At 35.9% G+C, this 23,375-nt stretch overlaps 1 protein-coding gene across 11 annotated transcripts in view; it reads right to left on the bottom strand.

Moving 5' to 3' along the window:
- The window catches only part of PARN (poly(A)-specific ribonuclease), a 62,921-nt gene that overhangs the window by 20,257 nt on the left and 19,289 nt on the right, over nt 1-23,375 (bottom strand). For 10 of the 11 annotated variants that reach the window (XR_012676090.1, XM_075165003.1, XM_075165001.1 and 7 more), the window contains 3 exons: nt 17,896-17,951; nt 13,115-13,201; nt 5,483-5,557 (listed from right to left, as the gene is read on the bottom strand). Coding sequence is in view for 10 of the 11 variants with exons in the window: in XM_075165003.1 (XP_075021104.1) it covers nt 5,483-5,557; nt 13,115-13,201; nt 17,896-17,951 (218 nt within the window). In the remaining variant the exon portion in view is untranslated. Of the gene's footprint in view, nt 1-3,004; nt 3,227-5,482; nt 5,558-13,114; nt 13,202-17,895; nt 17,952-23,375 lie in introns of those variants that run through there. The other variant, XM_075165011.1, reaches the window with a different exon arrangement.

Below are 23,375 nucleotides of genomic sequence, written 5' to 3'. Positions count from 1 at the left end.
CTAGGTTCTTTTTACACCAGCGACCTAGATAGTCACTGAAAGTTGGCTGGAAACAAAATTCAACGAAACCATGAATAACAAGAGCTTATCATTGATACAAAGTATTAACTGAAGACTCACAAACTAGTTAACTGCCCAGAATGGTTAAGATACTGAAGTGGTTGAAACACTGAAATACTTCAGGTTATGTCAATTTATTAATTAAAATAAAATACTGGGTTTACTTTAAAGTTGAGACAAGCTGAAGTTTCTCCCATCTTCCCCACCATTTCCAGACTATTTGTATGAAGTCTAGACCCCTGTAAGTCAAGAAGCATTGAAACAGTACTTATTTCATACTAACCTTTCCAGATGAAAAGCCAACTCTACAAATATACGAAGCTGAACAGCATCCAAAAGCAAGCTTATCTAGCAAGCTGAAAGTCATAAGAACCAGAAGTTGTACACCAAAAGTTTGTTCTGAAGTTTCTTGTATTTATCAACTATCAGTGCACAGTGCTTTATGTTTTGTCACACACTTAAAAAGCACGTGCTCCATGTTTGACAGAAATGCTGAGACCACATAAAGTACAATTTGGCAACAGGAAGTTCTGTCTCCCAGATGTCCAACTAAAGGAATATCAACCATTTAACAAATTCTTATTAATTACCTGCCTTGAACAGCAAACCTCAACAGAAAATAGGCTGTGTTTATTGTCCATTATTGTTTTCAGGTGCTTGTAACTTGGAAATCAGTTTACAGCAGCGTATATTGCAAAAAGTGACAAATCAGAGCCATCTAAACCACCACTTTCACAAACTTCTTATTGGCTTTAACATGACAACATAGCAATTCAACAGTGAAACTGACACAGAGAACACAGCCCAAAAGAACTCAAGAACAATCTTCCCCCACTAAATATGCAGGTGCAACTGGCACATATAGACATGGCAGGCACCTAACTCCGTGGTGATTATGAAATGGTTAACTAACATTCGTCTTGATGCAGCTTCCACTTCAAGCTGAAGTTTACATTCTAATTGTAAAGAGTAATATCATTTTATACAAGAACAAGCCTTTTCTACTTACACTAAATTAGAGAGTCTGCCAATATGCGAGTCACATGAATAACCAAATAAAGTGAAGATTCTTGGACGTTACTATAAGCAGCAAAATGAGAAGGTTAAGGGATTTGCTTCTTGTTTCCCAAGGTTTCTGTTTTACATGTTTTAAGCATGCTATATTCAGTTTGAAACTTAGGAGCAGCTCCAAAATTGCCTATAAAAATGCTGCCCTTTCCCCTACTTATTATTTCAGACGGAAATAAGTGGAAGAGGGAAGAAGTCTTTTTATGCTATGCAAAGATTCATAGGTCCTTCAGGGTAACACTTTAACAATTAAAAAATTGGAATGTGCATTCTTCCTGGCCACATAACACACTACTGATTACCATGTGAAATTCGAAGAGCTACTCATTAGTTTAATTCAGCTAATCAGATTTATACTTTTTAAATAGAAGAGCATATGGACCAATATTTTATCAATCAGTTTTTTACTAGGTCTTAATGGTTACCATCCATGATACTACATAACTCAGGAACACTGTTTTAAAGAGCACTGGGGGATGAACAGATACATTTTATTACCTACATATTCAAAACGGATTTCTATGCATGTTAACATGAGAAATCCAACATATTCCAAGGGTGTAGATGAACAAGTTTTTAGTCCATTTAAAATAACTGAGGCAAGGAGAGTTAGAAGCAATAGAAACAGCATAGAACAGCTTATATGAAGTGTCACATTTTAAGAGATCTGTCATTTGTTTGATGTAAAGGTTAAGCATGAGCATGAAAATTAATTATAATTAATTATCTGAAATGTGAAAGACAACTTGAAGGAAAAAAAAAAAAATCTACTCCCCCAACCTTCCCCCTGCTCTTTTTTTTTAATCAGGTAAAAACTTAATCTTGAAAAGCAAAATTTTTCAAAGTTTTCAAAGCAGCATGGAAAAAAACCCCTGTGTTTAGGGTACAAGACCATCACAATTTCAATACAATCCTTAAATACAGTTACACAAAACCAGTAATATGGACAAATCACATGTTTCAAATTGTGTTTTAACACCTACAAGGCAGAACAAAATAAAAAGGCATTGGAAAAAAGTTTTTAAGAAACAAGCCAGATTCATCAACTGGTTATCCTGAGTATGTACATCAAGGGATGACTGCAGGTCAGTCTTTAAATGATCTGCTGTTCAATTCTGTAGCTTTACATTAGTTCAGCCAAATATTCAGTATTTGAATTGCTGCTGCAACTGATAAATAAAGACACCTCTGACACCTGAGCTGACTTTAAAAAAAATTTGGTAGACCTGCGATCAGTTAGCACTCTAAGCAGATCACTACAAAACTGATCCCGTTTTCATAGCTTTTTCCCCACACAGTTCCCTTATTAAAAGGATGCACAATAAGTCTGGATATTTTTACAGTGCTTAGACTCATATATGATGCAAATCTGACCACTGCAACTTCCATGCACCCTTCATGTTCTCAATCCATTTATTTTCCATAAATGCTTTTGTTGCACATATGTGCTTTGTTAACTACACATATTAATACCAGCTCAAAGCCAGAAACATCTTTAAGAGGTAAGCATAAACGTATGTCTGCAGCAACATCCTGCATTGTATCATATTGTTTGACAGTTCTGCAAGGCTTTCTATATAGTCCAGAAGATGCAGACATATTTATATAAACAGGTTAAAAAACAGGCCACATAATTAGTTTTTCCTAGGTTCTTCACTTAAACACAGCTCACTAAATCACAAGTACAAATAGTGACTTTTATAGCCAAAGCAGTTCATTAAAGAATTTAAGATCAGGAAATAGAATAACAGAATTGATTTTATGAAGTATTTATTACAGGAAAAAAAACCCAAGAGGTTTAAGCGATTTTACAGTAAAAATCGCACAGCTTTTTGGTAATTGAGGTTGCTATAGTTTACCAGTTGGTTGGCTGACTGCTTTCAGTATATGAGATTTTACTAACCTGATTTCATAAAAATCTATGAAAGACTATAATCACCTGAGCTTTCAAACAAATAACTTGTTTCCTAGTACATAGGTCACAGAACAAGCCTCCCTGTTTGTCAAAACATTAAAAAACCACACACACAGAGCGGTGCCAGGAAGATTCAGTTAAAATATTCTGCGGACATTGAGTTCTTTCCACAATATGCAGTTGCTGTAACAAAAAATGAAAATTTAAAAAGAAAAAAAAACTGGTGGTGAATGTGTATGCCAAGCATTCAGACAATAGGTAAGTGACTGAGGTGATAGCAGTGGGGAAGTTACTCTAGCAGCATCCAGCATCTAAGAAGGCTTTCAGCTTATGAAATGGCATAAAACACATGGTTTTTATTGAAAACAAATAGTCTTGCAAGACCCACTCAGAGAAACAAGCAATCAGCTTGAAAAGAAGAGGGAAAAAAGGCACAGATATATAAACTTACAATGACCTATAGATATTCTGTACATCAGGGCATCTGAACTAAAAAGCAGAAAACACAACTTTGTTGCATTTCACCTCAAAGACAAATCCTCTTGGAAAGACAAAGAGGTGGAACAATTCCACCCCTTTATTCAATTTTTTCTCAGCCTATACCTCACACATAGAGACCAAATTCTGAATAAGATTAATCAGGTCTGAAATAAAAAGCTTCAGACACTTCAGGTAAGTTGCTACTTCACAAACAAATCATTTGTGATTGCACAGCTCAGAGTAGATTTTTACTTAAGGTGATTTAGATTACAGCTTATTCCCTCCAATCTTGTAATGTACTCGTTGCTGCATGAACAGTATTTCCCTCAAACCTTTGATGGTGTGCTGGTATCACCACAGACTATAATACATACAGTTTACAAATCATGAATGCTTCAGAGGTAAGAAACTAAGCTGACACATGCAAGAAGTGCTAGCAATGCTTTCCTGAGTTACAGAGCTAGCTAAAATAGGGCCACGTTTATTTTGACATAATTCTTTATCTGGAACTTCTCACTAGAAGTTATATGGTCCTTGTATCTATATACAGATGAAGAAACAATGGCTCTTGCCACTATGGAGCATTTGCTGTAAGGAGGCTGCTGGTAAGCACTCAAAATCCTCTGCAGAGATATGTATGGATGAGGAAGTATGATAAACACTCACAGGATGTTAATAAGGGATTAGGGAGATACACTGATTATGCATCCAGAACCTGAAAGCTTCTTTATTTGCACTTCATAAGATAGATGATGGTAAACTCAGTGGCGTTTTCTAATTTGTTTTTTTCTTTTTAGAACTTAATTGTGACAATTCTGGCAGGATAGCTCTTAAGTGGAACAAAATTTCAGCCACTTAATCAAAAGTGCTATGTATACTGCTGTTCTTACTGGCTCCACAGCATTTGATGCAAGCATTTGAGTAAATAGGGATGATACTACCATAACGTATCCCAAATAATCATGTATAATGGTCCACTTCCAATCATTGTTCTCAGCAGTAAGTTTATGGGTCAGTCCTAAAATATATGCCCAAAAGAACTACAGAAACCACTAAGAGCTTGTGGATCCAATGACAATCAACCAAAAATCTTAAAAACAAAACAAAACCAAAACACAACCAAAAACAAAAACCACCCAAACAAACAAAACAAACAACGCCCCCATTTTGCTCTATGCTTTCAGTCAGCTTCTTATACTGGAAATGGTTCTTTCTAGAGTACCTTGCACAACTGTAAATAGTAAAATATTGCTATCTGTCCTAGGATAGGAATGTGGGTTCACTGAAAGTGTTGCCAGCTGGGGTTAAACCCTCTCCTAAAATCCAAACCAAGAAGCAATATCTAAAAAACCAAACCCAAAACCAATCAACTTTCAAGAAAAAAATTAAACATGAACTTTTTTCAAAGCTAAGCTCAAAAGTTCAAATGAAAATTAAAAAATTAAGGTCTGGAGATTATTAATACACAAACTGTAGACACATTATCAGTCCAGACTGTTAGGACACTGTTACTTTGCATGTGTTCTACAATACACCAAAAGGCTTTCCACTGCACTTGTTATTTGCAAATGTAAGCCAAACCAAACGTGTATCAGTCCAAATGATATAAGGCAAAGACCATCATCAAAGTCTTTGATAGCTCTGCTTTGTGCAAAGTAACAGTAAATAACCTCAATAAATTCTGCATCAAGTGAAGAAACTGGCATTACTCTACCTACAGGTTCAGGTACTTAGAGGGTCATGAAATGAAACACAAAACTCTCTCAACCAAGTCCAGTTTGGGCTTGTTGTCTTTGCTGCAACACATGTGCCGGTACTATAAAAGTTTAGTTCCTCCTATAGCATCTGAACAAGTCAGTAGTTTTGCCATTAGAATCACAGAACCCGGTGGCTCAGAGCATTTTACAGGAGCCAGCTGAAGTCAAGTCTTAATACTGAAGTAAATTCAGAAACACTTACCTATTTGTACTTGTTCTGGCTGGCTCAATGATACAAATGCTGATGTATCATCAATCCACGAAACCTGAATGTTACCTAGAAAAGGCAAAAGAAATTATTATGACTATTTTTATCTTAGACTTAATCACAGATTTTATCTGATGTGTCATGACATAAAAGAAGATCGTCAACTAAGAATAACTTCACCTGGGAAGGCTTTTGTCCGCTGTAAAGGTGCATACTGCATACACAGTTGTACATGAGCCTGGAACTGTTCAGAAAGCAGTGAGTGTTAGGGCTGCGTATGTATCCTGCATACCCTCAGACCCACTAGAGTAAGGACCAAAAGGAAAAAGAGACATATCTAATACCTTTCTAATACCTTTTTCACTCCCACAGTATTCTTCTGCTTCTTCATAGCTTTTTTTTTTTTTTTTTTAAATCTTGTAACAATTCAAGTAATCTTAGGGTTTTTTTAGTCCTCCCTTCATGTGTTCTATATAATTCTACAAAAAAAATTGAAGCAATTTTTTCTGGGAAATTTCAGTTCTGTACCAAAATAAAGAACAGCTCTTTGGGTTTTAAAAAGTATCCATCCTTCAGAATGGCAGCATTTCCTAAAGACACAGCATGGACAAGCTCCAGTTACCACTCTCTGTTCCTTTACTAGTACAGACACACAAGATAAGAAATTCCAGTAGAGCGGGGCAAGGCGGGGGCACAGGGAAGATTGTTCTCATAAGTGGAGAACTCCAGTTATTGCAACACTCTAAATCTTCAAACTCTGGTTTGTTTGGATCACACTATACACCATTTCCCGGATGTGCAACGAAAACTTAATTTGAGTAAATATGAGGACAAATGCACAAAATCAGGGACCTCATTTGGAAGCTGTGACAATGGAACAGTGACTGGATATAAGTTCCTCCATTCGTGAAGCAGTTAGTCCATTTTCTATGTGAATGGCTTAAAGTGTCACATTAGCACTAAAAGAGCTCATAATCAAGCAAAAGTAGAGGAAAGGATACCCATTCCAGACACAAGGTCTTATTACAGTCTGAAACCCATTTACATCTCCTGTCCTCATCTAAGTGCTCTACTGTTTGTACAATTCAGATATTGAAAATTGGTGCAATTTTTTTTCAGGTAGACTAGGAAATCAAGTTATATATAATGTTACACTACCATTTAACCTTCAGACATTACAAGGTTAAAAACAATGATGCAAAATGGCTTAAAATGCATTTTATTTTCAGATGTTTAATCTATTTAAATCTAATTTAGCCTACAGGTTACAAAGTTATAGAAGTCTCTTCTGAAATCCAGCCAGATAATAAACAGATTTTCTAATTATAAAAAATAAAAGCCTAGTTAGATTTAGTTTGCATGCTATACATTTGAGTAGCCAGCTATTTAGGACTTTAAGTTATAATCATTTTGACCATTGCCAAAGCCATAATTAATTCAGTATGGTTTCTGACATTTCCCTATACTAAAGGGCTAAGGCTGCTTTTAAGAAAAGCCTACACTGAGAAGTCAAACATTAGAATTTCTTTAAACACTTTGTAGGGCAAATAAATCCTATTTCTAATAATTCAGTCTTTGAAGAACATAGATCTTTGCTGCCTATGGGTAAGGGTCTTTACTGTAGGGAGAACATGCTCTTGGCAGGACACTTAATATTTCACAACACAGGAAAAGCCCAAGCTGATTTATGATTGCAACTCAAAATTGTAGTGCATTTGGTAGGCCCCGACACCGAGCTTCCTTTAAGTATTAGAAATTATTGCACAATTTAATACTGTTCCAAGTGCATTGACAAGTTATTGCTCTGAATTTCCCCGAGTATCAAGTCCTCCTTTTTTGCATTACTAATTACAAAATTTTCTAAACAATCATTTGAGACATCTGAGACCACACTCTTCTGTAATTCTTCAACACAAAAATGCTGTCCAGATTCTGCCCCTTTCCTCTATATATAATTAATTCCATATCTACCTGAACAGACCAAAACAAAAATTCTCCTGAACATGTTAAAATTGTAACCATCTTAGCGTAAAATATCAAAGAGGATCAGTGATGGACTAAAATCTCCTGAAGGGGTTCAACTACTATTCAAATGGACTTCAGTGCCCATGTTTTCACTATGTACCAATTAAAAATAAATAAATAAAAATCCAACTTATTGATGGCACATCATTTCAGTATCAGATACTTATTCATTGCTGCAGAAAGGCTGTTGCACTCTAAATGACTTTGGTATTTTACATAGATAAGGGTTTCAATACCTGCCAATATATGTTGCCTTTATACTCAGATTTATACATTTTAAATATATAATTTTAAGAACAAGTCAAACATTAAATAGTGGACACTAAGCTGCAGTCTGAAGAGAACTGCAACAAATGTTCTTATGCAATTCTCCATGCTTAAAAGATACTCTTTTCAGACCATGTCACATTTCATTATTATTAAGAAATAATGAAAGAGATTCAAATTTGAGACAAGATTAATAAATTAGATCATTCAGCAATATTGCTAAGCACTCAGTAAATATTGTGCATTTCAAAAGTATGGTGAAAGGGCAATAAATATCTGAAAAGCAAATGCATCTGCACTTAAAGTACAATATTTAGCAATCAACATAGACTCATGCCAACTTACTGCAAGGCTAATCCAAATAAGCCATATACAGCAGTGTAATAGAATACCAGCTCTAGAGGAATAAAACAGAAGATTTCTCTCTCTACACTTCTAGAATAGATCAAATGTCTTCAATACTTTGAAGAACACCATCGTTAGCCTATATGACTCCTTGTCTATTTGCTACTACAATGCACTGTCAAACAATGTCGCTCACTAAAAAAAGGGTAACATCAAGCAAAGAATTATTGAGTGAAATAAAACATCTTCACCCAAATAGGAGTAGATGAAAATCTGATCTGTTGCTTCTGAGATGAAGGCACGAAGTAACGTGGTTTTTTTCTGTAAATAAATTTGAAATTTCTCTCTATATAAATGCAAACATGAAAACAACGTTAAAATCCACAGAATAAAATGATACTGATGGATTATGTCAGTCAAAGAGATTTTGCTTCAGTTTTTATACCACAATGACCAAAGGTATGGAAAGGCTTCCGTATAAGAGACTAAGTAAACTAGGACTCAGCCTTCAAAAGAACATTCTAAGGAAGATGCCTATACAAGTATGTGGGGAAGATACAAGAACAGAAATTATATGAGAGACATACAGAGGGGTTTCACTACTTCATTATAAAACAACTAAGGGACATCTAATAAAATATAAAGAAGTTTTAAAACCGAAAGAATTCTTCACACAATGCTTAATTGCAGTTAGGGAACTGCCATCAAGTGCTGCAGATGACAAGAGTATATATGGGATAAGGAATGATTTTAGACTGACTTACAGAAAGCTGTGAAAGGTTTAAACTAAAAGATGCAAGTGTGACCTCTAGCTCATGAGTCTCTAAGTTATAGATTGCTAGAAGGCAAGAAAGTTCCTTTACTTTGCCTCTGTTCTTATACATTTCCTAAACAACCATTAGTGGCAATTAAACACTTAGGATAGGTTAATTAGGACTATATGGACCTTCATTTAACCAAAAAAGTTTATTAATATATTCTACTTTCTTACAATAACAAAAAAAAAATTGACCACATTGACACCATGATAGAATGGCTAACAGTTTCTGGACACTAACTGCATCAGACAACAGAAATAGTTGAAGCTTTTAGTGTAGGAGCAAGGGTTGAAGCATATATTAAACACAAACAACATTTTCCTGGTGAATAATTGAGAAGGGTTAACAAAGCTTCCACCTTTCTGGCAGGAAGAAGGGTACAAAGAAAGCAAGAACAGCTGAAGGAAACATTGGCATGAGAAGAAGGAGGAAAGGCCAGAAATGCACAAAGAAAAATAGGATTAAAATTTAAACCCCCCAAAAAACAAAAGAAACAACAAAACCAAACAAAAACACTTTCACACCACAAAAAAAACCCACCCCACACCCAAAACTCCCCCACAAACAAAAAAAAAACTACCACTCAAAGCTCACATCTACATGAACATGAGCTCAGGAGAATACTTAATATATATAGTGTGTGCTAGAAGTTTTCCTTAAACTAGATTGTTCACCTTTGAAAGGGACATTTTTCAAGCTCCACTTTTTTTTTTTTAATAGAAGTTAAACAGTGAGTTTGCAGTACAGCAGTTAATAGGAACAGATGTCATACTGTATGGAACTTGTAAATGAGTCTCAAAAACGTATTTAAGAGTCACTTAAAACTCACCTATATAGTAGCTTGGACTACTAGAAAATTTAAACACACAAAGAGCTGGTTACATTTTAAAAGTAATTTATGCATCTTCAGGATCACTATGACTCCATGAACTACATCAGCGTTCACCTCCCTCCTAAAGACGACTCTCACGTTCTCACAAAATACAATGCATAGGTTTGACTCCACTCACTTGGAAAATGTTTAAGTAGTAGTTTTTATAATACTTTATAGTATGTGTTTTAATTAAAGCCCATCAAAGACATTCATTTAAGTAGAAGTGAAGGCAATACACAAAAGCTGTATTCCAGCAAATACTATTTTAATACTTTCATATTTCACATCAGCATGACCAAATAAACTACACAAATTTAGGAATTTAAAGAAAGTAAGTGTTTTAAGAGACTGCATAGTACTGCAAGTACTTGTACAGTGAAACTACATTCACCCATGAGACTACAAAAACATCTTGCATGAACAGGTGTCCACTTGGTATGCATGCAGTACTGAAAGACTTCAGAATCATGAACACTCCTTCTAGAGTAGCAAACATAAAACGGTTCCAAGTCTGACACTGCAGCCCCTTCAGCTGTTTCACTGCTTTCATTAGAAGCTTCCTGGAAGATTACAACTCTGCTTCAACTCATGCTAGGCTAAAACAAATTCAAAATAATTTTTCTATAAAGTCAGATTAATGTTGCTATTCAATTTAACAATTGATTTTTAATCCAGGTAAAAGCTTAATTTAAAACCACTTTTGTTTAACTGGTGTAATAAATCGGGATAATTCATATCTGTTACTGCCATGTTTTTGGGGCTTTTGGCAAATCACTTAACCTTACATTGCGCCACTCTCCGTCTCTCTGTCCAGCTACAACTGAAAAAGCATGGGTACTCCTAGAATTTTGGAAGGAATAATCTGCAGTTTGTTTTGAAATACCATGGCAATAAGACCTAAAACAAAATACAGATTAAGTACTACCCAAATACCAGGAGTTTGTAAATCCAGGTATGAAAATATTCAGTTCTGAAATCTGGAGAAGTGAGAGAAATGGGAATTTCAAAAGTGAATACTATTTTGTGTAAGTATGTGTAAGTATGACCCCTGGTGGTAGTAATCTGTGCTTGCGCTTCACACCAACACTGAAGGGGAAGAGTTGATAAAACAAGAAAAATTATATGGCTGAGTCTTTAAAAGCCTGTAGAAATAATGTCCAAACTGCATTGTTTCTCACCCCTGTAATAGCAGCTCTAGAAGAATCTCATTAACTGTCTACATTCTCACATTCCAGATTCCCAATCAGCAACATTAAATCCTATCCAGCATTATACTGGCATCATGCTGCAGTACAGATGAAAAAGTCAGAAGGAACTGAGCGAATTTTATACAAGTCCAGAGAGCCTGCACAGACTACCAAGTCACAATTCTAGGTTAAGAGGAGAAGAATGGTATTCTGTAAACTAGCATGGTGACCCACAGCAAGCACAGGAGCGACAAGACTGAGTACACTAAGGGATTTCAATCCTTTTACTGGTGATTAAACGGCCTTAGGGATACCACAGCAATTATTTCAATGGAGGTTCAGTTCAAGTTTGCCCTGAATCCGTTTGCCACACTACAAACTCACAATTAAGTCATTAAGTGTGGTACATAACAAGTGATAGGAGGAGAGGAAACACCCTCAAGGTACACTGGGGGAGGTTTAGATGGGACATGAGGAAAAATTTCTTCACTGAAAGGGTTGTCAAGCGTTGGAACAGGCTGCCCAGGGAAGTGGTGGAGTCACCATCCCTGGAGGTCTTTAAAAGATGTGTAGATGAGGTGCTTAGGGACATGGTTTAGTGGTGGATTTGGCAGTGTTAGGTTTATGGTTGGACTCAATGATCGTAAAGGTCTTTTCCAACCTAAATGATTCTATGATTCTATTACTTTGAAACAACTGCAGTACACTGATCAAGTACTAGCTAAACAGACATCTCTTCATTTGCTTGTCTCCAAAAGGGGAAAGGACCATTTCATAATAGACACCCAACTAGTCACTTACCTGCTTAAAAACACATTTAAAAACACGCAGTTTTTATAGTGATTATACTCCAACAGACAAAATCGGTACTGGGACTTCAAGTAAGACTGGGGGCAGGAAAAAGGGGAAACTATAGTCCCAAGCAGAAAATTTTTAGGAATAGGGAAATTACAAATTCAGTCATACATGCTGTGCCAAGACTAACGTAATGTAATGTAAAGCAAAGATTTTATTTTTTAAATGAGAAAGTGATCCCCCCCAATAAATGCTTTGGTAAATAGCTTCCTTCTTTTTTTTTTTTTTTAAGTAATTTCCCATTAAATCCTTATCACAGAATTTGAGGAAGACAAGATGCATAAATGTCTATTATACGTAACATTTAATAAGCTACTTTCAATAATGTATTGTAAGTATTGCGAGCAAATATTTCTGGAAAATCATGCAAAAAATTATTTTGATAGGAGTGATAATTTTTGTTTTACATTAAATGTTTTAAGAAATGGCAAAAAGTTACCTCTTTTGGGGGGGGGGAACCTGCCAACCAGAAAAATAATTTAAAATTATTTGCAAGCCCAAAAGATCTCTTTTGAAGCATTACTGTACCTAGCAATAATAAACTAGAAACCAATCTGCAATAAAAATCTTGGAAGCAACATCCAACACAGGGCTGTACGAAAGATGATTCTTGTTCTGATTTAGGGATGCAAAACATAACCACTTTTTTCTGCTGCAAGAGTTAGGTATCAGGAGATCACTGTCAATTACTTAGGATCTCCACGTCCTTGCATTATGTACTAATACTTAGCAGAAGAACAACAGGACTACTAGTCCCCAGTTACCAGATAGCTTTTTTGTTATTTCTACTGACTTGGATGGTGTTCACAATCTTGAAATCAAATTGGCTATTTTGCTTGCTTGCCTGGACTCACATGAGTTAGTGTTCGGCTTTAAGCAGACTGCAGGATGAACCTTATTCCTAAAACCTTTATCTGCCTTTCACACCAGTCCCCATTCTCGTTACCTACCTATACAAACTCTTACGTCCTCCCAGGAGAGGCTGTAAATAAAAGGATCAAAGGTCCACGATATTCAACAAGCACCACATAAAAAGATTTCTAAAGAGCAGTTCATTAAGGCAGACATTTTCAACACATCGTTACAAAGAAAATCCACGGGACACCATTCAAAAATTACAACAGGCGATTCATCATTACCTATACTAGGAGTAAGTCTGCATCCACAGATTAAAAATAACAAACCAACTCAGAGGTTCTGCTAATGACAAAGAGGAAAAAACTACGTATAAGGAAGGATAGACTCTATCACTCACCAAAGGCACTGAAAAGCTGGTAAAGGTCACTAGTTTTCCACTCTTTGGGAAAAGTAACATGAAGAACATGATCTCGTTTTGGCTGCACTGCAAAATAAAAAAGTGTTTGTTAAAATAAGAGTCACTACTGGTATCTTCAGAATATCCTAAAAAAGTTATCCAATAGAGTCATGTAGCTTTTTTTTTTTCTTTCTTTCTTTTTTTTTTTTAAATAAGAAAACAGGCCAAGATCTATGAAACTACATCAGGCACCAACAAAAACATGCCTGCAATTATGCATGAAATAGACATACTAAATCCTACCAGCTCATCTGCATAAGAAATTGAAACAGCATTACATGCAGTGGGAAATGCCCACAAATTCAGTCCTTCACATCCTTTGCGACAAGTTCAAGGACAGTAGAAAAAAACAACAGCCTCTTCATGCTCTAGCTTTAAAAAATTCTTAGCAATAATTCAATGTTGCCATTTTTCTGTCAATAAAAAACTTACTGTAAAACAATGTTCAATTCAATTTTCATATTACATTAGGTACAAGCCAGAATATACACACTGACAGACTTTTTTTTTTTAATTAAAAACTACACCAAGAAAAAAATAGCATATAAAGGCCAACATCTAAAGAAGAAGTGCAAAAGAAGTCTTTGGTGTATACTGAAAGTTATTTGGAGCTTTCTGAATTTGAGAGAGAGAATCCAAGTCAAACTGCTGGACGATGTAAGAGTATAGCAGAAATTATCACTATACTGACTTTCACATACTTCCCCCTACACATCTGTTTTTGGTCATCATCAGAGGCAGGCTACTGACCAAGTCGGACCTTCGACCTCACCCAGCAAAGATCATTCGTACATAAGAAATCACCACAATGTACGTGCAACTGAAGTTCCTTTCACTAGACATTTGAGCTTGTAGAACCTGTAAATTCCTACCGTATTTTAAAAAGCAGCAAGTGGAATACTGTATTTTAAGATGCAAAGATATTGAAATATTTTCCGTTTTAATGTGAAACTATTTACAAGTCATTAACTGAGCCTCTCCACAGGTATCTACAGAGATTTATGTTTCTATACATCACACATTGCTACATCTTCTCTTGCCATTTTACATTTGATGTTAGACAGAGGCTGAACCACTAAAGTGGAGTGTTCCACTTCATAATTTACTGTTCCAGTTTGTTAAAGGGTTAAAGGGTTAACTACACACAGTTTTATATGATCAGATTTTAACATGACCACTCTCAGGAAGAGCTTCTCTCTTCTTTGGGAGAGATATAGGGACTGACTTCCAGTTTAGTGAATTACCCTCCTGAATTCTTCTGCGATACAAACTTTTCTAGTTCCTGATCTCCTTAGCTTTCAGCATTAAAATAGGAGAGTTTTTCAAGGTGTATCTCATTCATGGAGCACGTGTCCAAAATTGGACCATCAACCCCTTGTTATTGCTATATCCAACTTTCATGTGTACTTGACCCCATTATACAAGGGCAAACCTGTTAGGTTTTTTTGCCACTTTTGGTTAAGATGCAACTTTGCACTGTTTACAGATGAAAGCCTTGTGGATTGTTAATTTCATAAATACAGCTAAGCATTAGCAATTACTACAATTTAGTTATGACTAGTAATTAGAGTAAGTGGTATTGTCCTCAGCCTGGTATGTACTTTATAGTAGAAAGCATGTATGTTTCTAGGTGTAACTCCATTCCACAAGTAAGGCTTCGTTTTTGCATGAACTTGAGAACTGTAGCTTTCAACAGCTACAGTGTTTCCTGAATAGATAGAACAGATTTTTATGTGCTTTGGTTTTAAGCCTTCCCACTCATGCCCAAAGGGTTAATGGAATTTTTATTCCCAAATAATTTTTTTAACATCTTGTGTAAACTCAACAGAACACAACAGTTACTTAGAGGTCTCAAACTCAAGTTCCTAACCAAAACATGTCATGAAAATAGGACAGAGATTTCCAAATGCATCTATCTTCTAAGGAAGAGATGGCAGCATGAACTCAATTATAGTATTAAAATACTGAAAAAAAAAAAGTTCACAAAAGCACTATTATGCATGTACCAACAGTAAAAATAATACACTCATAACTCAGCATTTCATAACTGAAATACTGAATGCTTAATGAAGTCAGGGGAAAATAAGTTTCATAAGTTTTGTTTTCAGTAACTACTTGTTTTGCTCCACATAAGTAAAGAACCTAGTTTTTCAGTTGCAAAAAAAATGGAAGACCAGAATATGACCCTGTGGTAAGTTGTAACATAGTATCTAATTAGTTGGTCAGCAGAACCCATGCAGCTTAGAAAAGGGTAAATTTTTTGATCTATCTGATCGTATCGGCTGAAATAAAATTGATGTTGGAGACAGGTATGCAGGAATACAGCCTTTTCCAGATGAAACTGTATTAACTGAAGATGTTATAGCTGCCAGCCTCCAGGCACTTGTGATTTGCTTGTAAGTGCTTTAATCTTTTTTGCTCAGAACAAGCCGGATTAGCACGTGTTTATTAGAAACTCCCTGCCAACAAATTACAGGTTTGCATGAGCACCTGAGCATCAGACTGGATGGAGACACAAGTAGCTGAAGAAAGCAATCCCTTCATGAGAACACAGGGGAAGTCTTGTTGCTTAAATCTGCTACTTCAAAAACCAAAAAGGACACAAAATTTTTTAAGCACCAGAATTCAATTCTTTTGGCACTATACAAGCCAAACACCAAAACCCCACAAGTTGTCTTAACAAGCCAATGAAGATCAATTCATTGCTGTACAGCCTATCGAACAGCTAGCAATTCAAAGGATTAGGTATTTGCAATCCAGTAGTAGAGAATTCTAACTGTCACAACTCCAGTTTCAGATGTTGTAACAGCCTTTTTCTATTGATTGGGGAGAAGAAACTACTCCTAACCCTCCAGTATCAGTTTATTCTTAAATTCACTTTGAATCCTCTGTTAAACCTCTGTACCTTCTACCTACTCAGGCGAGAAATATGTGATTCATATTCTGCTCTGCAGTCGTTTTGTGCAGCAACTTCCTTCTTTTTAAAGGAGTTTTTAATACACAGTAAGAAAAGAAGATGATGGAAGTCACTTTCACATATTCAATACTATTTGACCTAGCATATGTTACCAAAGTCATTATTTCTGGAAAAATTGCACAAACTAGCTATAACACTACAGGACAAACAGACTGATAAACACAACAAAGCTTAACAACAGTCACCTAGTTAGCTGTTCCTCACCTGTTTTTTTTTTTAAATACAGTCTCCAAGTATATCTACCACAGAAGTGTGGCCTTGTTCTTTGCGTGGCTTTACTTCTCTGCAAAAATGCCCCCTACAGACAACAACCAACCAGATAGCTTTCTCAACCTACAGTAGTGTTTAAATCTCAGAATAGAAATAGAAGTTTCTAAAGCAGCCAATGAAACATGCCACCCTAAACATACTTTCCAGTTTTGAAGCTTAGAAAGTCTCCCTGGTTCAGATTCTGCTGTAACATCTGCATCAGTCTGTTCTACAGGAGCAGCTTTCAGATAAAAGAGACAGACTTTCAGAAGCAGACTCTTTTTTGGCAACTCTTCTTGGCAAGTTATCAAAACAATCCTGTAAGTTGGCTAGCAAGTGGAAGTAGCATCTTTACAGCTTAGTAGCTTTGGCATTCTCTCAATGACCCAAAGTATTTATCCATTCTTCCACTCAGTATCAAACAGTTGGGGAAAGAAATATGCAACATAATTAGATAACCATTCCAATAGATCTGCAGAGCCAGATCTCAGTGATTTGATCATCTAACTGCATTTAAAAATTAAATATATGCCCTTACAGCACATATATTTTTCTCTCCAGTAGTTACTTCCATCTTTCTAGAACTGCATTCTGTTACTGTTAAATTAGCATCTAATAAAAGGTCATCCTCCAGTCTGAGCTTTCTGATGCATGGAGTAGAAAATATCTTCATATCAATATTGCTTCCAGATGGGTACCATTTTTAAGACGTTTGTGTATCTGACTTCACAGTATAAAATTAAGCTTTCATCTAGTCGAGGACTAGACTGACCCTCCAGGCCCTCACATTTTCAGAAGTCAAGACATCAGTGGTAACACTCATTCAAAGTTTTCTCCCTCATAGCACAACATCGCATAACAGTAAGGACCTTTATTTTAGTAAAATCTGTTTTCATTTAAATATATTAGCAACTTATTACAGCAGCCCCAGGTCTGTAACCTGAAATAACTTGAAATGTAAAAATATTTCAAGTAATATTTTTCTATTTATGTAATCATAATCTCAAGTAGCAAAAGAATTCTGATGTTTCGATTGAAGTTAAGTAAAGGTATTGCTGCATGCAAATTGTGAAGTAAAGTGGCCAGAATATTTTCAGAACCATTTGCTATTCACTAGTTTGCATCCTGTATTTACTGCTGAGGTGAGGGGAGAGGGTTAAAGTGTTAAGACCCCACTTTGTATGTTGTATGGTATGTAAGAATAGTGACCTAAATTAACCATAAAGCTGTTAACTTCAAACTCTGTTACATTTAGTTACAATAGTTTAATCTGTTCTAGTCAATCCCCTTTATAATGCAGATTCTCTGGTCAAAGTTGAAGAACTTACAGTTTTATTTTTACTATTTAATTCAAAAAAAAGGGGACGTTTAGATCATTTGATAAGTGGCTAATAACCTAAACACAGCTGATGTCCCAGATAATTAATCTTTACACTTCCTCCCCCAGGAAATTTGTCAGAATGGTAGTAAGTTTACAATGAAATAAGCTACTTACAGTCTGGTCCTTCCAAATTGAGATATGGTATGTCCATTACTCTCATAAGAAATAGCCTGAAGCAAAACGGAAAAGCACCATTAGCAAATTTCTGCCCAAAGACCTTTTAATAAGCCTTCCTTTTTATAGTTTTTTAGATGTTGCTTCTGAAGAAGCAGAATTAATCATCCTAACCATATCTTAAGTTATATTAAAAAAATCAGACCCTCTAATTAAGTCCAATCCATTATCTAACAATCCAGACTCAAAAAGTTACTTGGCATCATGCTAGCAATTTTAATTGTTCAACAGAACAAGAACAAAGAAGCCCCAAACCATTACTGCTGAAAACAATTAAAACAAGTGGGGAAATGAACATTTAGAAAATAGCAGCTCTGCGCAGCAAGAGTCAGTTACACAGTGGATAGTGCAAAAGCTGTCATTCTAAATACACATATACTTTCCCATTTTCTGAGCGCTGCATCATGCTTTAGACAGAATAGATCTTAAAACCCTAAACCTGCAAAAGCCATCACGACACTTCAGTGGAGATAACCAAGACAAGCCTTTTGCCCTTTAACACCTAACTGAAGAGTTTCTCAAAATATTCAAGAAACGCTTTCAGTAAAAGCTCATATTCAGCTCTGAAAACTATTTCCCTCCAAAATAAGATAAGTAGCCCAAAATCCTGTCATAGGTATAGATACCACATTGCTATTACAAAACATTTGCTGTGTATAGTGTTCACTGGAGGGCTAAAATAAATAACTTTTCTATCATAACTTCAAAAAGCTTCTAAAATGCTTACCAAATTACAGCTACGGTATTCAGCTAAGTAATAACTGATATAAACAGCTGATAAAAACATTTTAAGTGTGCAGACTGATCTGTAATTCCCTAGATATTCTTTGTATCCCACATCAATACTAGTTTTTAAGAGTTTGAATATTATGTCCTTATGGTTACTTGTATCACTGAAAGCCTACTGGAATGCAGTTGGTAACTCACTTGTCTTTATTATAAATACTCAGGAGAAAGAAAAAAAAAAAAACACCACTAGGGAGAAAATGGACTAAATGACAGGCTCACATGTGAGCCAGAGGGTCTTCAGAGAACTGGCACCGTTATGATACACACTTCCCATCTAATTTCTCTTCCTGAGTCTCAGGGAAGATACGGCATAATGTGCACTGTGCCCCCCTGAGCACTGCAGAACCTAAAAGGAATTTTATCAATAAAAATTAGAAACATCAGCATCAATTAACTTTAGAAACTTTAACAATTCCAGCATAGCACTGAGTAATGAAAATATTTTACAAAGGAGCCAGAGTTTCTTCTTATGTTTAGCCTTAGGTGCCATACTCCTATAGTCTTGGCTTCATTATAGCTATCTAACTAAACAAGACAGGAATGACATCTTGAGAACGAAGCTAGCTTCAAAGCACAGCTTCCACAAGGAAACAAAGAAAAACGTCCTTACTCTGACATCTCCTAGAGATCCGGGGTAATACTGACAGGATATGCAGTGCTATTGTTCTAAAAAAGAAACAAAAAAAAGCCATCCACCCAGAAAAAAACAGACAGGAGACACAGTGATCAGGACATAAAGGTATCTTTTATGAGATTAAAGGGAGAAGGAATACAAAGAGGGAGTGTGGGACACATCTTCCAAGGAGGAATAGAAAGGAGGTGACTATAATCCATCTCTGGTGGAAGACATCAGGCAGGATCATACCACCATCACAGAGCAGCTAGCTGGGCAGAAAAGAATTTGTGGGTCTGGGATCTATGCTCTGCTAGTAAATTGGGCTTCACTTCAGACTGTCAAAAGATGCTCAGTTCCATTTATTACCTATGATTTGTGCTCATATCTTCATCTGAAATAATGTCAATGTCACTGTTAGTAGGAGCCACAGCCGCCTTCGGACTCCAGTGCAGGGGATAAGCATAGCCTAAATATACAGTATTTCAGCTAGTCAGTAAAAACAATTTAGTTTTCGCTGGATGAAGGTTGTCCATCATCCATGCAGGATAGCAAAAGTTAAAAAAAAAAAAAGGCAGATTTGGCTTAAGTTGAGCTATCTGAAGAAAAAGCTTTCACAGAATTCTTGGAACCAGCTACTTGTTAAATAACTAGTTTAGTTTCATAGGTAGCAGTTTTCATAAAAATAAAGATGAAGTTTACTAAAAATACAATAAAAAGCAATACAGTGGCCAACAGCAAGAACAGACTTATACCAAAAAAATGCATATACCTGAGATTAATTAAGATCAGTTTTTTATCCTCTGAGACAAATCCTACATTTATTTGTTTGGTCAAAGAAGTACGTCTCTAAACAGCACATATGCACACAAACACACGCACTCTTTAGACAGTATAAACACTGATTTTAATATTAAATGCACTTGAAGTACGTTACAGCAGTAACTGCATCTTGTAGCACTAACTTACATCACATGGATTATGAACACTGAGTTGCAGCATAATCCATAATTAAGTATCCATAATTACAAGATTCCTCATGTATCGGCAGAAAATTTAAACTAATAAGGTTGTTCTGCATGACAACATGAACCCTACTTTATATTAAATTAGCTAGATTCGTGAAGCTGTAGCTATGACATTGCTTTTCACTACATTAATTCACAATTATTTAAAAGCTATACTGACCAAAAATATTATTTCCTACACTGTTTAGAAGCTACAGCCATGATCACATGGTCAGAGGACAGAGGTCTTTCTCAATATACAACAATATCCTAGGAACTTCGAGGTATTTTGAGACAGCCACTTGGAAGATAATTGTTTCTGTGGCAAGTCAAGTAAAATAAGAAGAGCAAGGCTATGATCATGCCACTTCACAGTAATGCATAAGTAGTCTCAAGTAGTCAATATTCTTCCTCTGTACTGAGCTAGGATGAAGGTTTTCACAGCTGTGTGATGAACTGTGTAGAGAAACTGATCCAGCTGAAAAAAGAAAAGGCATCTTTTTAAATCCAGCTCAGTTTACCAATCCAGCTCAGTAACTAGTACAGCCACATGTGGCTGAAAGCACAAGGACAGCAATTGTTTACTCCTACACCACGATTGAAAAGCTATCAGTCAAACTGCAGAAAAGCACACTGATGTTCTTTTGCAATAATTCTGCAAAGAAAATTAAATTAATATAGAAAAGCAAAGGGAGAAATTAACTGATGTGCAATACGTGCCAGAGAACCTAGCTCCCTTGTGAGGCATTTTCCAAAAATATAGCGCAAAACCAAGCTATTTGCACAAACATCAAATTTTGGTTTCTGATATCCCATTGTAAGAAAAAAATATTTCTAAGATAATTTATATTTCTACAGACCATCATGCTATTCAGCTCAATAAAACATGGTGTTTTCATTTCCCTACACCTCTTTCACCCCCTGCCTCCAGCTATATCAAAAGAAAAAAAAAAAAACAACATTCAAACAACCCAAAGAGATCCGAAATACAGTTGTCATTAAAAGTTTGAGAGGGGCTTGCTGGTCAGGGCAGGGAGGTATGGAAGAAAAGAAGAGATGTTGCTCTGAACAAAACAGGTCAAAAAATTTCAAATCCACTCCAAAGCATATCACACACTATAGCAACTGAATTACACACGTAAGAGTTTAGATATTACAATATAAAAAGTCCCATCATCTCAACTCCTAAGTGTTCATCAGGGATTACTCACAGCACATTGTTCACATGAACATGATTTTTCAAAGATGTTATAGATACAATGAAGCATAAAGATTACAGAAATGCACCTCTGGAATTCTTGGCTTATTGAGTTGTTTATCATATAACTTACTGCATTATGCCTAAAAGAGCCAAATAACCCTAAGGCAAAGTCTGTTTTTAATCAGTTCCACTCTTAAAAAAAAGTTGAAACTAAAGATCTTACCTATGTTCATCATTAACCTATACGAACATTAGCCTATATGCTGGCCACCACTCTTGAACGGCAAGCCAGGAAGTTCCGTAGCTTTGCTGACATAATGAAAGAGGTCAAAATAACTAGTGAAAAGAGTATTACCTTACTTTGAAGGCTAAGTTTGTAGAAATCAAAGCTTGATTTTTCAGTTTTAAATTTACTCCCACTATGCACATTAGTGACAAGTCTATTCAAACAGAAAACATTTCCAAAATCCTATCAGTCACACCAATCATGTAAAAATCTAACCTGTAAACTGTATTTAAACACCTAGTATTCAGAGATCTCGAAATTATAAGCAACCCAAAGAATCATGAAGTGTTCTGCTTTAAAGAACATTTTCCAGACTATCTTGATAATAGTTCAAACTGAGAACATCGCTTTTAAATAATTGCCTTATAATAAACTACTCTGTTCAGCTTCTTTCAGGAAAAACTTTTGTGACAGAAAGTATAACTTTCATTTGTTTAGCTTACTGTTTGCATGTTGTAGTTTGTGTTTTGCTTGAAGAACATGACTACAGCACAAAGGAAAAGGTTTCCTTGTTCTGACTGCTGCCCACAGGATCAGGTAGAACTTCTGGAGGAAGGAGGAAGATAGTTTTTTTTCTCCCCAGGAGGAAGAGAGGATGCTCAGCTAGGGAAAGCGTCTAGACCACAAACTAGAGAAAACTATGTGTAGCAGGAAGCTAGCTGGCAGCCCAGAGCATACCTGCAAAAAAGCCCCAGAAGCAACATACTTACTAGGGACCTTAAGGTAACTATGTAAATTGCACAAGCCCTGGATGCTACTTACAGGTGCTAAACAGCCCAAATGCTGGAAATAGCGATCTGGTCTGCAAGGACATACTGAACAGAGCAAAAGACTTTTTCATTTAAATATCCAACAGCTCCAACTTCTGACACGTACTTAAATCTTTCTTCTTTTTTAAAAAATAATTAAGTAAATGGAGTTGTCTTATTCTGGTTTGTTATTTTGCATTATAGTTAAAAAAAAAGCTTCAAAAATACAAGCCTTGGCCTGTTCACTATAAGGAAAAGGTGAGACAGTCATCTCCAAGCTCTGATTGAGGTGAGGTGGCAGATGTTAGTTAGAATACAGCAAAGCTTCTAAGACCACGTGAAAGTAAGACATGGCAAGTCTTCCAGGTTTTCATGACTTAAAAATAACATGTAACTTTCCTGAAATAAGAAGCTACAAATTCTGAACAACGGTAATGTTCAGTTCTCACTAAAAAAAAAAAAAAAAAAAAAGCAGCTGTTCTCCCTACAATTTTTTGTTAACTTTCCCTTTCGTTACAGTTAGGCAGTGTTAACTCTGAAGCCAGAACAGACACGGCAGGCTTCCTCTCAAAACTTTGAAATGTCACTGTTAGAGGAATATCACATTTGAAGTATACAACTTAATGTGAAAAGCTTAGATTTAACGTATTATTGTGACAGTTATAGAAGTTTCAGTTTGTCCTTGTTGCAGATATGCATCTCTAAAAAGAACTGATAGCATTTTGGTTAATGATTGAAAAAATAACCCCTTCGATTGGCATCTACTAGTCGGCAT

The sequence above is a fragment of the Calonectris borealis genome, chromosome 16 (genome assembly GCF_964195595.1).
Source record: "Calonectris borealis chromosome 16, bCalBor7.hap1.2, whole genome shotgun sequence".
Taxonomy (NCBI): domain Eukaryota; kingdom Metazoa; phylum Chordata; class Aves; order Procellariiformes; family Procellariidae; genus Calonectris; species Calonectris borealis.
Note: the sequence above shows the minus strand (reverse complement) of the source record. Positions and strands in the feature narration are given on the sequence as shown.